Here is a 20677-nt window from a genome sequence, read left to right as displayed (position 1 = left end):
CTACTGTCTAAACGTAGTAAGCCACACCCCCGGACAGACAGACAGACAGACAGACAGACAGAATCACCTTCGCCTATTAAAAAAATAGATACATACATATATATATATATATATGTATGTATGTTTTGGGATAGCCTGATTATCTTATCTCGTTAGTAGAATATTTGGAATGTTGCATGTAAAATGATCTACCAAATAAGCCAAAGAGCTGAGTCTCACCAATGAAATAGAGCAACAATAGGGCGAGCATGGAGGCTAGGGAGGTGGCCACGAGAGCTGTACACCTCCATGAGCAACCTCCAACTGGTGCTTTAAAAGTACCAGAGTTGCGAGGAAGACTACGAGGCAGTGGTCGTGGTGGTGGTGTGTACACTGAGCCTGATGGAAGTGTGTATCCTGGAGCTGGAGAACCAAACAGTGGTCCCGTGAAACCGTATCGTCTGTAACACACATACACACATACATACATACACATATCATTATGATAATTGCTGCTTTGTTTTATAACCTCTGCCTCCAAAGGTGGACAGAGGTTATTTTTCACCACTGTCTGTCTGTCTCTCTGTCTTTCTGTTTGTGGGTCTATGAACAGGATATCTCAAAAGGTTGTGGACGGATTTGGATGACATTTGGTGGAGAGGTTTGGAGTGTGACAACGATGAAATGATTAGATTTTGCTGAAGATCCGAATCCGGATCCGGATACAAGAATGTTTTAAGTTTCTTCATCATTGAGAGATGGGGGATAAAAACAATATACAACATGATATTTCAAAAAGTTGTGAATGAATTTTGACAAAACTTGGTGGATGAGTTCGTTAGGTGACAAGAACAAGCCGATTGATCTTGGTTCAGGTTAAAATCCAGATCTGGCCGATCAGTGGATACAAAACGTAAAATGTTCAGCCTGGCGGAGGTATGCTCTCTCTCTCCCGAGTGCCGCTCTCATTGAACATGCATTTGCAATTCCACTCGCTATGGCTGGCTCAAACTAGCCATTACATGAACTGGCCTATTTGGTTGGCTGGTTCCTAAAGAAGGAATGAGGATGGAGCATAGTGAGATGCTATTTAAGGGGACACACCAGCAGCAATTGACAGATTTCGGGAATATGTTTTTTTGTTGGTTTTTTTGTATGCAGTCAAGGCTCGTGGAAGAGCTAACACATTACACACGAGAACAGGCACAGACCCATAAAACATACAAGAAACTAGATGGTATTCATAGAATACTTACCCTGCGCAGTCAACTTGTTGCGAGCCAACTCTTCTGTTTTTGAACATTTTTTTTCTTTGATCCAATATGGCTGCCAGACCACGTGAGCGATGACATCATAAATTTATATTCTCTAACATAATTGTTGCAGAGATCACGCTCAATAAATTTCAAACTGATCAGACTAAGCGTTGTTCCTGTCGAATTATGAGGTCATAATTATGGCACCAATGGCGTCATCGTTAACAACACCTATTCCCCATACGGAGTTCTTTACAATGAACCATTTTTTTGTTTTTTTCATGGAGCGGTTTTGGAGATATAGAGGTGCAACATTTTTCGGTTTTTCCAAGATGGCGCCTGTATCACATGACCGATGACGTCATGATTATCATTAAAATATTCTAAAGGAGGAGGCGCTCCGATGGTGATAATTTCGTGGCCATCAGACCAACAGTTGCTGAATTTTTTTAAAATAATGATTGGATGTATAAGTGTTGTATTCGTCGAATTATGACGTCATAATTAAGGCACCGATGACATCATCATTTCCATATCCTATTCCCCATGGGGAGTACTGGGCAATAAGCCAGGTCTCAATTTTTTTCCATGGAGTGGTTTCAGATATAGAGGTGTGAAGTTTTTCCAAGATGGCGCCTGTACCACGTGACCTATGTCGTCATAATAATCATTAAAATATTTTACAGGAGGCCCTCCTATGGTGAAAATTTCATGTCGAACGGACCAACGGTTGCCGAGAAAATGAATTTTTAAAATACAGACATGGCACACAACACACGTACTATACACGACACACGGCACACGGCACATGGCACACGTGAGGCACACGGCACACACACGTACGTACTTGAATGCTTAACCCCGCTTTTCGCTTCGCTAGTGCAGGGTAATAAAGGGAGCAGAGACGAGAGGGGGAGAGAGAGGAAAACATACAAGTACAACAACAGTAGAGAACAGGGATGTCGGTAGATCTGCGGAAGAGAGAGGGCTGGAGGTGGAAGAGGATGGGGTTGGGGGGCAAGGGGCACATGGAATAAAACAAACTGACACAACTAGGAATTTCAGGAAAGAAGTTGGAGAATGAAAGAGGTACATTTGGGGTTTTTTAATGGGGGTAGAAAAGATCAAGGTTTTGGATGGGAGAAGATAAGAGATGGTGGTGAACAGCTGTTTTAAAGACCTGGAGGGAGGAGTGGGATTGAAGAGTGAGGGAGTTTGTTGCAGAGGTGGCAGAAAAGAGGAATGAAGGAGTGAAGGTGAGCAGAGAGTCTTGATTTTGGCAGTTTAACCATAAGAGGGTTGCAGGCAGATCTTGTGCGACCTGTAGGAATATTTGGGGGACAAAGCCCAGAGAGAGTTGGGGGAGCAAGGCCGGAGAGGAGTCGGTAGAAGTCAGAAAGACCACCAACCTGCCTGCGGTGAGTAAGTGAAAGACCTTCGGAGTTAGCTTCATCGTAGGAGATTCCAATGATTCTGAAAGCTTTGGTTTCAACAGCGTGAAGCCGAGCAAGGTGTGAGGCAGGAGCACCGGCCCAGAGGGGGGAACAGTATTCCATTGAGCTGCGGATGAAAGCCTTGTATGTGGTGAGGAGCTCAGGTGTGAAAATGAAGGACTTCGCACGATGGAGGATGCCCAGTCGGCGACTGGCTTTGGAGGCCAGCTTGGAAATGTGGTTTTCCCAGGAAAGATCATGGCAGATAGTGAGACCCAAATGCTTGAGTGACAGGTCTTCTTGGAGAGGATTGTGGAGAAAGTAGATGGGAGGGTTGTCCAGTCAGTCTTTTCAGAGATTTAAAGATAGAGAGAGCATGCATGAGAGTGAGTCAAGGTAGAATAATCGAGATGAAACAGGTGAGACTACAATGGTACTCGGTAGAGTGCAAACCTCCCCCAGGTTGAACAGTTTACGTTTTCTATCCCACTGATAGGCCGGATCTGGATTCGGACCTGAACTAAAATCTAATCGGCTTGTTCTTGTCACCAAACCAACTCATCCACCAAGTTTATTCATAACTTGTCCATAACCTTTTTAAATATCATGTTATATATCGCTTTTCACCCGATCTCTCAATGGTGACGAATCACTTAAATATTAAATAATTCTCGTAACTGAACCCATATTCAAATCTTCACCAAAATCTAATTGTACAACCTTTCCACTAAGTTTCTTCCAAATCCGTCCATAAGTTTTTGAGATATCCTGCTATTTATCGTTTTTGGCCCCATCTCTCAATGGTGAAGAATCACTTTTAAAAAATTCTTCTAACCGGGTCCGAATCCGGATCTTCACCAAAATCTAATAATTTCGTCCTTGTCACACCTGCTGCTTCTCTGCCAATTTTTGTCCGAATCTGTCCACAACGTTTTGAGATATCTTGTTCACAGACAGACAGACAAACAGGGGTGAAAACATAACCTCCATCAACCTTTGGTGGTGGAGGTAAAGAGAGGAGTGCTGAACAGTTTTTGGAGCTGGTTAATTAATATAATTACCTCCATCAACCTGCCTCACACCTAGCTCGCCTTCACGCTGTTGAAACCAAAGCATTCAGAATCATTGGAATCTCCCGCGATGAGTCTAACTCCAAGGGCCTCTCACTCACTCACCGCAGGCAGGTTGGTGGTCTTTCCGTCTTCTACCGACTCCTCTCTGGCCTTGCCCCCCCCAGCTCTCTCTGGGCTCTGTCCCCCAAATATTCCTACAGGTCGCACAAGATCTGCCTGCAACCCTCTTTTGGTTAAACTGCCAAAATCAAGACTCTCTGCTCACCTTCACTCCTTCATTCCTCTTTTCTCCCGCCTCTGGAACAAACTCCCTCACTCTCTTCAATCCCACTCCATCCTCCAAGTCTTTAAAACAGCTGTTCACCACCATCTCTTATCTTCCCCCATCCAAAACCTTGATCTTTTCTACCCCCGCTAATTTCACCCCAATTTCACTTTTTGAAATACCAACTTTTGTCCTGGAAGTCCTTGTGCTTTATCCTTCTCCCTCCCCCCCCCCCCCCCCCTTCCCACGCCTCCTCCCCCCGGGCCCTCTCCCTTCCACACATCTCCCTGCTCTCGGATGTTGTGTGTGTGTGCTTCCCCTTTTCTCCCCATCTTGTCTTCCGCTCTCTCTTTTTGTGTATTTTGTTTGTCTGGTCGATTTGTTTGTGAAGTTAATGTTAGTTAGCTCTTTCATGAGCCTCGATTCATTATACAAAAAAAAAAAAAAAAAAAAAAAAAAAAAAACTGTATGGGCAGCAGCAACACATGATCAGTCTTGTACCTGGTGAAAAGTGGTGGTGCTTTGCCTTAACCACCCCGTTTGCAAATTGCCAACACAATCTCGATGCTTGATGATGCCCACTGCGCCAACCTGCATACCTTGGACATGCTCATGACTCGTTCAAATAATCGATGACACCCTACCACTACTGTGGCACTTAGTTTCCCTTATACACCGTCAGTGCTTCCCAACCTGGACCCACTACATCATTGTGTGCACTGCTGATGCCCCCAGGGCTTTTCTGATAGGCCAATGATTCATTATCCACCACAGCTCTCCCGAAAGAACAAGAATGACCGCACTGTGGTCATAACCAGTGACACAACATATATTTTTCGCCTCCTCTGTCCACTCAACTCCCTCATGGTTGCTGTTGAAGGTATTCTGCAATTCTTCTCCGAGAGTCTTCATGGTTTGGTTAAATATCGATTACGAGTCTGACAGACAGCTGGGTCTGGTTACATACCCCTAAGAAATTGCGTAACACTTGAAGACACCCTCCGCTCCCTCGCACTTCCAATCAACACTCGACCCAAACAAAGTCAATGGAAATCTGACACAACAAACCCGGGCAGTGTTTAATCAGCGGAGGCCCACAGGCCTGAAGTCTTAAGCTCACCAGAAAACCAAGATGGCGGCCATATTATTTAGTCTGCGTGTCATGGTGGGTGGAGTCAAGCGACAAATGTGGGTGGGATCCGACAGCTGTCCAACCAATAGATGCACGTTTCATAAATGGACCCCCAACAAGAACCACAACAACAGCAGCAACCATACAGAGCTCTTGTCGACCTGAGATGTCGCAGGTAAAAATAGGTTAGAATGGTCACCTCTCCTTTTTCGTACTCTTTCAAACTATTGCAATCTATGCCCTCCCTCTTAACACTCCTCCATAAGATCTGCATCATCTCATTATTGGTGATCCTTTTAATCCTTGCACCTCATTGTATTTTACTTATCCCCCTTGTTCTTTACCTTCCTCTACTGTCCCATAGTATTATAAGTTGTGATTATTGATGGTTATTTTTATTATCCGGTGTCATTTCCATTTCGTACTTGTATTCCTTTAATAAATCATGTTTCTGATCAAGGTGGTGTTATTTATTTACTTCCGTGATGTAATTATGGATATATTATTTAATTTTAAGTTTTCCATTATTTAATTTTTCAATTTTTTTTTTTTTCAATTTCTAATTAATTTAGATTTCCCATTATTTAATTTTATTGATTTAATTTTCCATTACTGTGTTTAATTTTTTAATTATCATCGTTCTTGGAGGGAGGCATTAAGTGTTTAGTCTTGGTGTTTGTGGTGTTGCGCTTTTTGGAAAAACAATACGTTTGTTTTCATGATGAGGCAGAATATCAAGTGCTACAAATTTGCTAATATTACGAGTTGGCTATTCTGGGAACCATCAGCGATCTCCGATCGCTGCCCTCTCGTTAGGGTCTGAATTTAATCAGTTGGGGGATAAGGAACGGGTACCCACTTGAATAACTTGTCTATCTGAGCTCGCATTGCGAAGATATATATTGCAAACTGCCTTCCAGAGGCGCACAATAAGAATTTGATTTAAAAAAACACGATAAATGCCAATCCAAGGTCATATTTTTTGAATACAAAGTTAAGGCTCATGGAAGAGTTAGGATGGTAGATACCACATGGAATAAGGTACCATGGTGGCAGCACAAACATTGATGGGTTTAAACTGGTTTTTTTTTTAATAACAATAAATACAAGGCGCAGGGAGGTGAAATTCACTGCACATGATGTGCAATGCATGCACAGTAAAACGAGTGTTACTTTACATCCGTACCATGTATAATAAATGAAGAAGATATTGATATGAAACATGTGACACTAGGCCAAGGCTTCAGGCTTTTGCACGCTCACGAGTGTGCACCAGACGGCTTTTTATTCAGGATAAATATGTATGATATTAGGTTAAGGTGGTTGGGATTTTTTTTGTAAAGAGTGTCGACACTCATGGAGGAGATGGAATTGTTTATCCATCATTGTTCAGAAAAAGGCACAGCCAGCCAACAATCTGGAGCTCGCCTCATTCTGCCAATTTTTAACCAAACAGGAAAGATCAGACTTAGCCTCAGGCAGGACGCTAAGTCTGCCCTTTCCTCTTTGGTTAAAAATCAGTGTGGAGCAGAATATTAAAAAATAAAGCACGTGCATTAACGTTAAACACAGGCTGCATTTTCCTGGATCATCGCAATTCCAATAAAACTATACAGAAACTCTAATGTTGATTAAAAAAAAAACACAAAACTATCACATGTATTGGAGAAGTATTCATGTTTGACAAATTACTTGAGACAAATTCAGATTTTTAATTAGAATTTTCCGAAAAATAAGATGTCTGTTATGGCATTGTTTTACCCCAGGAATGTGTGGACAAATGGAATTGGGTTGCTGGCAACGGCCCGTGAAGTGAATAGCGACATCCAATGATGTCACAATGGAATTAACGTCTCAAAAGGTCAATAATGCGCGTAAGCGTTGTTAGAAAGAATGACTACTGCAACCTCTTTCCATCGCCTGAAGAAGTAGACAGACAGAATCCAAATAGAGATGTTGCCATTCCTGGTATGAAGAAGCCTTAGACGGTGTCAGAGTCTGCACATGAGGCTCCATTTTCTTGACTGTCTGATGCATTTCTAAGTTGATGTCCAGTTTCACCGCAGGACATCCCAGCATTGTCCATCACAATAATTTGCCATATTTGGGCTTCAGCACGTCTGCCATGGGCTACATTAACACAGTCTGTGTTAATGCAGCAATGGAAGTATGCAGCAATATTGTTACCTTTTACAAACCTTGACCAGGTGAAAGTGTGTTTTTTCAAGTTGATACCCCTACCATGCTGTGCATGCACGGTGTGCAAAATGGCCTCCGTCCAGTGATGAATGCAAAGTGCAGTCTGTGCATGGATATTTATTTCATCCATATTTGAAAGAAAATTTGAATTTCATTCAAATTTATTTTTCCGCAAACAGTACTATTTTGGAGGCACAATTAATTCTTCCCGTATTTATCAGTACTAGTATATACCCAGTGTCTATAGAAAGTCTACACACCCTTTCAAATTTTCAACCTTTTGTTGACTTATAGTCTGGAATGAAAATGCATTAAATCAGACTTTTTCCACCTATATTTACACATCGTAACTCAGAACTTCCAAGTGAAAAACAAATTCTACATATTTCAGAAAATTAATTAAAAATACGTTGGATAAGTGTCCACCCCCCTTATAAAAGCAATTGTAAATTAGTTCAGGTGTAACCAATCACCTTCAAAATCACACACCAAGTTAATTAGCCTCCACCTGTGTTAAATTGCAGTGATTCTGATTATTTCAGAATAAAATCAGCTCTTTCTGTAGGTTTCCTCTGCTGGGTCGTGCATTTCATAGCAAAGACTCAACTATGAGCACCAAGGAGCTTTCAAAAGACCTCCGGGATAAAGGTGTGGAAAGACACAGATGAGGGGATGAGTATAAAAATATTTCAAAGGCCTTGAATATCCCTTGGAGCAGAGTCAAGACAATCAAAAAGAAGTAACAAGTAGAAGGTGTATGGTACCACCAAGACCCTGCCAATATCAGGCCATCCCTCCAAACTGGATGACCAAACAAGGAGGAGACTGATCAGAGAGGCCACCAAGAGGCCAATGACAACTTTGAAAGAGATACGGGCCTTTTTGGCAAAGACTGGTCACTGTGTGCATGTGACAACAATATCCCAAGCACTCCACAAGTCTGTCCTGTACGGTAGGGTGACAAGAAGGAAGCCATTATTCAAAAAAGCCCACCTTGAGTCCGATTTGAAGTATGCAAACAACCACTCCGGAGATTCTGAAGCCATGTGGCAAAACGTTTTGTGGTCTGACGAAACAAAGATGGAGCTTTTTAGACTGAATGCAAAACGTTATGTTTGGCCCAAACCCAGCAGAGCACATCACCCAAAGAACACCATCCCTACTGTGAAGCATGGTGGTGGCAGCATCATGTTATGGGAATGTTTCTCATCAGCAGCGACTGGCGCACTTGTCAGGATAGAAGGGAAAATGGATGAAGTAAAATACAGAAAAATCCGAGAGAAAAACCTGCTGCCCTCTGCAAGAAAGCTGAAATTGGGACAGAGGTTCGCCTTTCAGCATGACGACGACCCGAAGCACACAGCCAAAGCTACACTGGAGTGGCTAAGTAACAAGATAAATGTCCTTGAGTTCCCAGTCAGAGCCCCGACCTAAATCCAATCGAAAATCTGTGGCATGACTTGAAGATTCCTGTCCATCAACGCTCCCCACCAACTTGACTGAGCTTGAACAGGTTTGTGCAGAAGAATGGGTAAATATTGCCCAATCAAGGTGTGCAAAGTTGGTGGAGACCTATCCCAACAGACCGATAGCTGTAATTGCTGTCAAAGGTGCTTCCATCCAGGTATTAACTGAGGGGGGAGTTACACTTATGCAACCAAGATATTCCAGTTTTGTATTTTTAATTAATTAAGTGAAATTTGTAGAATTCGTTTTTCACTTGGAAGTTATGGGTTACGATGTGTAAATAAAGGTGGAAAAAGTCTGATTTAATGCATTTTAATTCCACGTTATAAGGCAACAAATGGTGAAAATTTTGAAAGGGGCACTATATGTTTATACATATGTATATGTGTAAATACATATATATATATAATATATAGTCACGTGAAAATGTAAGTACACCCCATGTAAAGTTTTGACTTTTTCGACATATTTCAACATACAGCTATTTGATCTTCATTTCAACAATATTGATAGATAAAGGTGATGTAATATAACAAGTATCATGAAACATTTACATTTTGGAGTCCATTGTATAATTTAAATAAACATAAATGCAAATTTCGCATGTGGAAAAAGTAAATACACCCTTGGCTCTAAAAGGTGGTATTGCCCCCTTTGGCAGAAACAACCTCAAGTAGGCATTTCTTATAACTGTCCACCAGTCTCTGACATCGACTGGGAGAAATTTTTGCCCACTCCTCCATGCAGAATTCTTTCAGCTGTGATGTTTGAGGGGTTTCTTGCATGCACAGCTCGTTTCAAATCCCCCCACATCTGGATGGGATTTAGATCCGGGCTTTGACTTGGCCATTCCAGAACCTTCCATTTCTTTCTTTTCAGCCATTCCTTGGTGGATTTACTGGTATGTTTAGGGTCATTGTCATGTTGCAAGGTCCACCTTCGGTTTAGCTTCAACTCTCTGACAGATGGCCTCACATTATCATCAAGCACCCTCTGGTACAATGAAGAATTCATAGTGGATTATATGATGGTGAACAGCCCAGGACCTGATGCAGCCAAGCTGCCCCAAATCATAATATTTCCACCACCATGCTTTACAGTTGGTATCAGGTTCTTGTGGTCAAATGCTGTCTTTGGTTTTCACCAAACATGTCTTCTGGTACTGTGGCCAAATAGCTCTACCTTTGACTCATTTGTCCAGAGCACATTGTTCCAGAAGTGCTGGTCTTTGCCTCGGTGTTCATTGGCAAACTTTAGTCTTGCGCTGATGTTCTTTCTGGACAGCAAAGGTTTCCTCCTGGCACACCTCCCATGTAGATCAAATTTGTGCAGCCTCTTTCTAATGGTAGACTCGTGCACTTTGACATCAACAGTGGCAAGAGCTACCTGTAGGTCCTGTGATGACATTCTGGGGTTCTTAGAGACTTCTTTCAGCATCTTGCGGTCTGCTCTCGGGCTGAACTTGCTGGGGCGGCCTGGCCTGAACAAGTTGGCAGTTGTTTGGAATCTTCTCCACTTGTAGATGAACTTCCGGACAGTCGAATGATTGATTTCAAATTGTTTGGAGATCTTTTTAAATCCCTTCCCAGACTCGTAGGCATCTATAACCTTCTTTCTGAAGGCCTCAGAGAGCTCTTTTGATCGAGGCGTGGTGACGCCGCACACTTCATCAACAAAGAGCAAACCAAACTAAATGTCTGAGGTTTAAATAAGACAGGTTCCTCCAAGATCCTCTCTAACGATGTTCTAATCATTTGCACCTGAGCTGGTGCACCTGATTCTAATTTTAGGTATTTGAAGTAGTGATAAATGTAGGGGTGTACTTACTTTTTCCACATGCGAAATTTGCATTTATGTTTATTTAAATTACACAATGGACTACAAAATGTAAATGTTTCATGATATTTGTTATATTATATCACCTTTATCTATCAATATTGTTGAAATGAAGATCAAATAGCTGTATGTTGAAATATGTTGAAAAAGTCAAAACTTTACATGGGGTGTACTTACTTTTTCACGTGACTGTATATTTCCACGCCTCCTCCCCCCAAGCCCTCTCCCCCCAAACATCTCCCTCCTCTCAAATGTTGGGTTTGTGTGCTTTCCCTTCTCTCCCCATCTTGTCTTCCGCTCCCTCTTTTTATATATTTTGTTTGTCTGGTTGATTTGTTTGTGAAGTAAATGTTAGCTCTTTCATGAGCCTCGATTCAGTATCCAAAAAAAAAAAAAAAAAAAAAAAAACTCCAAAGACCGAAAAGATTGAAAAGACCCAGAAGACCGAAAAGATCCCGAAGACCCAAAATACCCCATAGACCCTTAAAGACCGGAAAGACCCCAAAGACCCAAACAATCCAAAAGACCAAAAAGACTCCAGAGCCCCTTAAAGACCCTGAGAACCCAGTGGACCCCAAATTACCCCTAAGACACAAAATACCCCGAAGACCCTTAAATACCCCAAAGATCCAGATTGAGGACTCAAAATACTCGAATGACTCAAAAGACGGAGAGGATTCAAAAGACTCAAATGACCCCCAAAAGACACTGATGAAACAGAAGACCCAAAAGACGCAAAAGCCACAAAAGACGCTGAAGACAATGAAGACCCCGAGGACACCTCAAGGTCGGCATACAAAAGCGGTATTTTTTTTTTTTATCACAATAAATACAAGGCACAGGGAGATGAAATTCGCTGCACATGATGTGCAATGCACGCAGAGTAAATTGAGTGTTCATTTACGTCTGTAGGATGTCTAACAAATAAAGATGATAAAAGCACCCCTGACACTAGGCCCAGACTTCAGACTTTGGCAGGCTCACTCGCTGTACCGTCAAAAACTGTTCCAACCCGTCATTTTTGATGGGTTTTATACTAGTTTGTAATAAACCTCATATTTGTTGCATTTCATTGTTGTATTGTTGCTTTTCCTTGTCTCGTTTCTGTGTTTGTGGGTTCGAGGAATAAACCCCGGGGCTTTTGTCCATGTAGGTAAGCACCCTGGTTTCCTACACCCGCGCATGATGGACTTACCGCCAATTTTCAGCTTTTATTATTATTCTTTTTTTAATACAGAATCGAGGCTCGTGTAAGAGCTAACACATTGAACATGAAAAGATGCACAGACACAAAACAAGCAATGAAGGGAGCAGGAGACAAGAGGGGAAGAGAGGGAAGCACACAAGCACAAAAACAGTTGAGAACAGGGACGTCGGTAGATCTGTGGAAGGGGGAGGGCTGGGGGAGGAGGGAGGGGTACATGGTATAAAGCAAATAAACACCAACTAGGAATTTCAGGAAAGAAGTTGGAATTTCAAAAAAGTGGATCTGGGGTGAATTAGCGGGGGTAGAAAAGATCAAAGTTTTGGATGGGGGGAGATAAGAGATGGTGGTGAACAGCTTTTTTAAAGACCTGGAAGGAGGAGTGGGATTGAAGAGTGTGGGAGTTTGTTCCAGAGGCGGGAGAAAAGAGGAATGAAGGAGTGAAGGTGAATAGAGAGTCTTCATTTTGTCAGTTTAACCAGAAGAGGATTCCCAGCAGTTATTGTACATCCTGCAGGAATATTTGTGGGACAGAGCACAGATAGAGCAGGGGGTCTCGGTATTTGCCAGGTATTCACAGGCAGGTATTCCACCAGGCAGGTATTCACCTTGGAGTTAAAGCAAACTGTTCGGCTATCTGCCACCCGTGATCTTAATCACCCGGCGACACGACAATATATTTAATTGCTGTGGTGTTGATGTTAAAAAAAAAAAAAAAAAAACACCTTTAGAGGCCATTTTTCCCCGCAAAGCGGGGGTTGGCCTTTTTCGGGAACCGTGGTTGTTGTTGTTTTTCGGTCCCCTTTTTGAAGCAATGTTTTTACGGCCGGATGCCCTTCCTGACGCCAACCCTTTTTGCCGCCTTTAACGACAAACAGAAATTACCAGTGAACTGGTACTCAATTAGCCGACCTCGGAAGGAATGACAGGCTGAGTCAACCCCCCTGGTGTTAATTCAGCGATTGACCGGGATTCGAACCCAGGATCCTAGGATCCTAAGCCGGCACCCTAGCCGCTAGCCCAACACCAGGGTTGATGTTACACAATTATAATGGTCCCAAAGTTCCTTGTATTCCTAGTAAGGTAACAGGTGGAAGGAAAATTAAACTTCAGGAGGAGCCGTATGATCTCCATCTCCATTACATTCATCAGCATAAAAACATTTTTTTTGCAGGTTGTTGTGTTAATTTTGTTGTGTTTAGTTTTGTCTTCAAATATCCATCGCCATATAGAGTTCCTGTTAGCTGCAAGTGGAGCCAAATGTGGATTTAAAGCGTCACAAGCGAAAGTACGTGGATTTTAATTTCTGTACAGCCAAATGATACAACATTCAGGTCTAATTAATAAACATAATGTTATTTTGCAGAATCAATAAGTCCATCTTTAAAATTGTCTATTCATTTGACTTGGTGCAAATGGCCGACATTTGCATTGTTGGATACCAATTGTCAGGTATACTAATTGGTGAGTTGATTCTATTTCACTTCATCATGAACAAATATTTTATACTTGTATGAAGCCCGTCAAAAATGACGGGTTGGAACAGTTTTTGACGGTACAGCCAGGTGAGCATGCCAAAGTCTGAAGTCTGGTCCTAGTTTCAGGTGTGCTTATATCATCTTTATTTGTTAGACATCCTACAGACGTAAATGAACACGCGATTTACTCTGCGCGCATTGCACATCACGTGCAGCAAATTTCACCTCCCTGTGCCTTGTATTTTTTGTGATAAAAAAATACCGCTTCTGTATACCAACCTTGAGGTGTCCTTGGGGTCTTCAGTGTCTTCAGCGTCTTTTGTGGCTTTTGTGGCTTTTGTGTCTTTTGGGTCTTTTTGGGTCTTCTGGTTCATCTGGTTCATCTGGTGTTACATATTTATGGGTATTTAAGAGTCGGTGTCTTTTGTGTCATTTGAGTCTTTTGGGTCCTAAAGGTCTTTTAAGTCATATGAGTATTTTGGGTCATCAATCTGGATCTTTGGGGTATTTAAGGGTCTTCGGGGTATTTTGTGTCTTAGGGGTAATTTGGGGTCCACTGGGTTCTCAGGGTCTTTAAGGGGCTCCGGGGTCTTTTCGGTCCTTTGGATTGTTTGGGTCTGTGATAAAATATGAAGAAGAGGATTTGAATGGAATAGCCTTGAGAAGGGAATATAACGGGTTGTACGAGAAAGGAGGGGGTTTTGGTTTAGTATCTGTCTTTTGTGAGCACACGCTCGAGAAAGGTATGACAGGGAATGAATTATTCGCTTGCTTATGAACAATGAAATGCCAGTAGAATCTTTGCTGTAGTTCTGATATTATTCTTTATTCTGTGCGTATAGGGGTACTAGCAGAAGTACCCGGCATTGCCGGGCGGGGGAGGGGGAAGGGGAGGGGAGGGGAGGGGAGAGGAGGGGGAGGGGGAGGGGGGGAAAGGGGAGGAGGTAGGGTTTAGGGGGAAGGGAGGGGGTAGGGGGGAAGGGAGGGGGTAGGGGGGAAGGGGAAGGGAGGGAAGGGGAGGATGGAGGGGAGAGGGGAGGGAGAGGGGGGAGGGGAGGATGGAGGGGGGAGAGGGGGGTGGGGAGGGGGAGGGAGGGGGGAGGGGAGGGGGAGGGGCGGGAGAGGGGAGAGGGGGAAGGGGAGGGAGGGGGAGGGGGGAGGAGGAGGGGGAGGGGGAGGAAGAGGGGGGAGGGGAGGGGAGGGGAGGGGGAGGGGAGGAAGGGGAGGGAGGGGGAGGGGGAGGTGGGGGGAAGGGGAGGGGAGGGGGAGGTGGGGGAAGGGGAGGAGAAGGGGGAGGGGAGGGGGAGGAAGAGGGGGGTGGGAGAGGAGGGGAGGGGAGGGGGAGGGGAGGAATGGGGAGGAGGAGGGGAGGGGAAGGGGGAGGGAAGGGGGAGGGGAGGGGGAGGGGAGGGGGTGGGGGAGGGGAGGTGGGGGAGGGGGAGGGGGAGGGGGAGGGGGAGGGGGAGGGGGAGGGTAAGTGGGGAAGGGTAAGTGGGGAAGGGGGAGGGGAATGGGGGAATGGGAGGGGGAAAGGGGAGGGGGTAGGGTGAAGGGGGAAGGGAGGGGGGTAGGGTGAAGGAGGAAGGGAGGGGGTAGGGTGGAGGGGGAAGGGGAAGGTGGGGAAGGGGAGGATGGAGGGGGGAGGGAGAGGGGGGAGGGGAATGGGGGGAAGGGGAGGATGGAGGGGTGAGGGGAGGACGGAGGGGGGAGGGGAGGTAACATTACATTACACACACACAAACTATGTTTTATATATATAGATGGTCTGGTGGCGGGGATGGAACATCACGTGATCGCTCTGAGCGAATCAGCGTGCTGCTCTGCCACCGGCTCAGATTCCATGTATAATATTCCTCGCTGAAAAAAAATCTATGTGAAACATGCTACTATCTATGCTAAATCATGCTAAATCATGCTAAATGCTAATCATGCTAAAATCTATGCTACTTGCTGTGAGTTTATGGCGGCAAGGAACATCACGTGATCGCTCTGAGCGAATCAGCGCGCTGCTCTGCCACCGCCTCAGATTCCGTGTATAATATTCCTCGCTGAAAAAAAATATGGATCTAAAGATGAAAGAAAAAAAAACCTATGGGGTGTGAATGGCAATGTTCCTCGCTGAAATGTGAAAAAACGCAATCGCTTTTCGCTCTGCATTACGTGCGAACGCGTAACTGTGAGTTTATGGCGGCAAGGAACATCACATGATCACTCTGAGCGAATCAGCGCGCTGCTCTGCCACCGCCTCAGATTCCGTGCATAATATTCCTCGCTGAAATGCGCTGAGGTAAAAATATGGTAAAAAAATATGAAATAATTTTTTTTAGGTTGGCCATGTTCTTCCCAGGCTCAATGGCCATGTCTATGCCAAATATCAAGCACGTGAGCCTCTCCGTTTAGGAGTCCATCGGTAACATTACACACACACACACACACACACACACACACACACACACACACACACACACACACACACACACACACACACACACACACACACACAAACTGTGTTTTATATATATAGATGTGGAGATAGATTTCAATAAAGCCTCATATCTGGGAAACGAGGTCTCGACTTGATTTCATAACAGGGTCTTTGGGGTCTTTCGGGTCTTTAAGGGTCTATGGGGTATTTTGGGTCTTCAGGGTCTTTTTGGTCTTCTGGGTCTTTTCGATCTTCGAGGTTTTTTGGGTCTTCTTGGTCTTTAAGGGTATTTTGGATATTTTGGGTCTTGGGGTCTTTTGGGTCTTTCAGTCTTCTGGGTCTTTTCGATCCTTTAGGTCTTCGGGGTATTTAAAGGTATTTGGCGTACTTTGGGTCTTTGGAGTATGTGGGTCTTTGTGGTTGTTTTGTTCTTTAACAGTCTTCAAAGTACTTTGGGTATTCAGGGTCTTTGTGGTCTTTTGGGTATTTAAGGCTCTTGGGTCGTTTGGGTATTCGGGGTCTTTATGGGTCTTTGGGGAATTTGGTGTCTTCAGGATCTTTTGAGTTTTTGTGGTCTTTTGGATCTTTAAGGGTCTTGTTGTCTTTGGGTTATTTTGGGTTTTCAGGGACTTGTCAGTCTTTTAAGTCCTCTGGGTCATTTGGATCCTTGGGGTCTTCAGGGTGTTTGGGGTATTTTGGGTCTTCAGGGTAGTTAAGGGTCTTTGGGGCATTTTGGGTGTTTTGGGTCTTCGGGGTCTTTTGGGTATTTAACAGTCTTCAGGGTCTTTTGAGGTCTTCTGGGTATTTAAGGGTCTTTGAAACATTTTGGGCATTCAGGGTGTTTATGGGTTTTGGGGTCTTTAAGGGTCTTTGGGGATAGTTAGAGTCTTCGTGGTCTTTTGGGTCTTTAAGGATATTGGGGCCTTTTGGGGGGTTTTGGGTCTTTGGAGTATTTTTGGTCTTTTGGGTATTTACCAGCCTTCAGTATCTTCGGGGTCTTCAGGATATTTTGGGTGTTTTGGGCCCATTGGGTCTTCAGGGTCTTTTGTGTCTTTGGGGTAATTTGGGTCTTCAGAGTCCTTGGGGTTTTCTGGGTCCTTGGGGTATTTTGGGTCCTCTGGATTGTTTGGATCTTTAGGATCCTCGGGGTATTTTGGGTCTTCTGGGTATTTTGGGTGTTTGGGGTCCATTGGGTCTTCAGGGTCTTTTGAGTCTTTGGGGTAATTTGGGTCTTCGGAGTCATTGGGGTTTTCTGGGTCCTTGGGGTATTTTGGGTCCCCTGGATTGTTTGGGTCTTTAGGATCCTTGGGGTCTTTTGGGTCTTCCGGGTATTTTGGGTGTTTGGGGTCCATTGGGTCTTCAGGGTCTTTGGGATATTTTGGGTCTTTGAGGTCCATTTGTTCTTCAGGATCTTTTCAGTCTTCTGGGTCTTTGGATTCCTCAGGGTATTTTGGGTCTTTTAGGTCTTCATGGTCTTTTGGGTGTTTGGGGTCCATTGGCTCTTCATGATCTTTTGGCTCTTCAGGGTATTTCGGATCTTTAGAGTCCTTGGGGGTCTTCTGAGTCATTGGGGTCTTTTGGGTCCTCTGTCATTTGGGCCTTGGGGTTGTTTGGGTCTTTTTGGTGCTCAGGGTATTTTGGGTCCTTGGGGTCAATTGGGTCGTTGGGGTCTTTTCAGTCTTTTGGAGTATTTTGGGTCATCGGGGTATTTTGGGTCTTCAGAGTCCTTGGGGTCGTCTGGGTCCTTGGGGTCTTCTGGGTCTTCATGCTATTTTGTGTCTTTAACAGTCTACAGGGTATTTTGGGTGTTTGGGGTCCATTGGGTCTTTGGGGTCTTCTGGGTCCTTGGAGTCTTTTAACCGGTTGACACACAGTCGTGTTCAAAGATTGTCCCTTAAACCCCCCCACCCCCCACTGAAAGCCCTCCTAAAGCACTACTCCAGGCCTTTAAAACCTAGCGTTATGAAGGGGGACAGACACACACACACACACACACACACACACACACACACACACACACACACACACACACACACACACACACACACACACACACACACACACACACACACACACACACATTGTGTTTTATATGGTAGATGCTTTGGAGTTATCTATAAATCATGCAATGCATTTTTCAGGAATTTTAGAAACCCTTCTCAACTCACAATTCCATGTATTGCAAGGCCACCATATATGTACCACAAAAATGACACCATGCTTTTTGAGACAAGTTACACCTGGCACCCCCCCCCCCCCCCGAACCCCCACCGCCTCTTCACTCGCAAAGCCCCACAACACTGGATCAGACACCTATGCATTTTTAGCTTCAAAAGCAAGCTGGAAACACCATCAAGCGTAGTATCAGGGGAATCCATTGATGCAACACTCACATGCCATGTGTGGCCTTGGGAACAAAGAATGAAGAATTGAGCAGCAAGGCAAAGCGTGATGCTGAATGGGTTTGGCCGGTTCTAAAGTCACCATAAGATTGGTAAACTTAAGTTGCACAAGCACATCCATGGATACCACAAATAGCTTCTTAAACATCACACTGGGCATATTGCCTCAATGGTACCATGTAAAGTGTTAAATATGGAGCACATGTCTGTTTGTGCAATGGCAAATATATGGCGAACGAGAACGACACTCAATAGAGAGTGCACATACCTCTGCCAGTTTTAAGTTTACGTTTTGCATCCACCGATAGGCCGGATCTGGATTCGGACCTGAACCAAAATCTAATCAGCTTGTTCTTGTCACCTAACCAACTCATCCACCTAGTTTTGTCAGAAGTTGTCCACGACTTCTTGAACTATCAGGTGACATATTGTTTTGACCCTATTACTCAATGGTGAAGAATCAGTTGAAATTTTAAAAATTCTCGTATCCGGATCCGGATTCGGATCTTCCACCAACATCTAATCCATTTGTCCTTGTCACAAACACAACCTCTCCACCAAATTTCGGTAAAAAACCGTCCACAAGTTTTTGAGATATCATGCTACGTATCGTTTTTTGCCGTGTCTCTCGATGGTGAATATAACCACCTTTAGAGGCCATTTTTCCCCACAAAGCGGGGGTTAGCCTTTTTCGGGAACCGTGGTTGTTGTTGTTTTTCGGTCCCCTTTTTGAAGCATTGTTTTACGGCCGGATGCCCTTCCTGACGCGAACCCTTTTTGCCGCCTTTTAACGACAAACAGGGAATTACCAGTGAACTGGTACTCAATTAGCCGACCTCGGAAGGATGACAGGCTGAGTCAACCCCCCTGGCGTTAATTCAGCGATCGACCGGGATTCGAACCCAGGATCCTAGGATCCTAAGCCGGCACCCTAGCCGCTAGCCCAACACCAGGCTGAATATAATCACTGAAAAATTGTTGAATGCAGAACCAGATCTGGATCTTCCCCAAAATCGAATCATTTCGTCCTCGTCACATACGCTACATCTGTGCCAAATTTCATCCGAATCCGTCCACACCTTTTTGAGATATCTTGTTCACAAACAAACAAACAGACAAACTGACAGACAGACAGACAGACAGGGATGAAAACATAACCACCTTTGGGCCAAACAAAAAAATATTCATGCTTAGCGTCCCCGCCCGCTTCCTTTTTAGAGGCCGCCGCCTCCTTTTTTTTTTTCTTTTTTTTTGACATACCAGAAACATGAGAGAATACTGGGAATCATAAAGAAACTTTGGCTATATTGAGAGTAATACTCTATTAATAATTTTTTATGAAAATTTATCATTAAAGATTAACCACAAGTTTTGCCCCATAGCAAAACAAATTTGATTGAAACAATGCAAATGCAAATTTTGAACATAGCCTCTCTATCAGCTTTCTGTCAGATTCAACAACAGATAAAATCAAATACATGCAATGGATGAGATACTTTTGTTTTGTTAGTAGGAATGAACACAGAACTGGAAGGTATTTTAGTATTTAAAATTCAAAAAGTAAACAAAAAACATTTGCAAAGTAGAGTACATGTAGCTTTACCATGTTCGGAAGAAGATATGCTTGAGAAATCATGAAATATAATGTAAAATGCATTTAGATACATTATTGTATTGTAATAATAAAATAGGTAAGATATTGTTTGCAAATCTCATCTTGAATTTTTCTGTATACAGTACCTGTATAAAGACACAAAAGAAAACAAAGTACAGTATGCAAATATATGAAATGGTCTCTTTTACTAGTCTTTTATTAATATGTTACTCAGTACATGTTGTATTTTGTCAACACAGATCGTCAAGACCCAAACATTCTACTTGTATTTCAAATCTAAAGAAACAAAAAAGCAGGCGACCATCTTGGGAAAAATGAGCCTGGTGGCCATTTTGAAAAAAAAAAAGAAAAAAAAAAGGTGCCTCCTCCTCCTTTTTTTCAAAAAGGCAGGACGCTAAACATGTTTTTTTTTTTTTTTTTTGGCCTTGGTGGCGGAGGCAACTCGTCTTCATCTTAGGTCTTCTCTTATGGGTCTTTATTATCCAACATCAAAAGTCTATTTGTGTGATTAATGCATCTGTCTTTCTCTACTTGAGTACCTTTCATCCTATCTCTCCATTTTTGCGTGTGGTACGCAGAGTTGTGCAGCAGGCCTCACACAAGATTAACACACGCACGGTGGTCTGAATGTCCTTTTCTGTATTCTTCTTATTTAAAGATTGCTTAAAAAATAATAATTACCCATCACCAAAAGCAGAGTCGTGACATCCAGGTGCAAACACAGACATTTCCATGAGACCTTCCTGGCCATTCTCAAGTCCCGATTGCTTCAATGTACTCCTAAGAACACACAGAGAATCCATGTTCATTCATGCAGTTCACAAACACATTTAGTGTAACAAGAATCAAGTGTAAAATGGTTTGAAAATTTCGCCTTCAAAAACATTTCAAAAGCAATAGCCCTCAAAACATC

The 20677-nt window shown here is 43.5% G+C and overlaps 1 protein-coding gene across 1 annotated transcript in view; it reads right to left on the bottom strand.

Moving 5' to 3' along the window:
• The window catches only part of LOC137422414 (teneurin-3), a 419444-nt gene that overhangs the window by 235712 nt on the left and 163055 nt on the right, over positions 1 to 20677 (bottom strand). The window contains exons 5-6 of the mRNA XM_078772563.1: positions 20446 to 20544; positions 220 to 440 (exon numbers count right to left, since the gene is read on the bottom strand). Of these exons, the coding sequence (XP_078628689.1) occupies positions 220 to 440; positions 20446 to 20544 (320 nt within the window). The remainder of the gene's footprint in view (positions 1 to 219; positions 441 to 20445; positions 20545 to 20677) is intronic.

The sequence above is a fragment of the Myxine glutinosa genome, chromosome 2 (genome assembly GCF_964187855.1).
Source record: "Myxine glutinosa chromosome 2, kmMyxGlut1.1, whole genome shotgun sequence".
In the NCBI taxonomy this organism is placed as follows: Eukaryota; Metazoa; Chordata; class Myxini; order Myxiniformes; family Myxinidae; genus Myxine; species Myxine glutinosa.
This window is presented reverse-complemented; position numbering and strand designations above follow the sequence as displayed.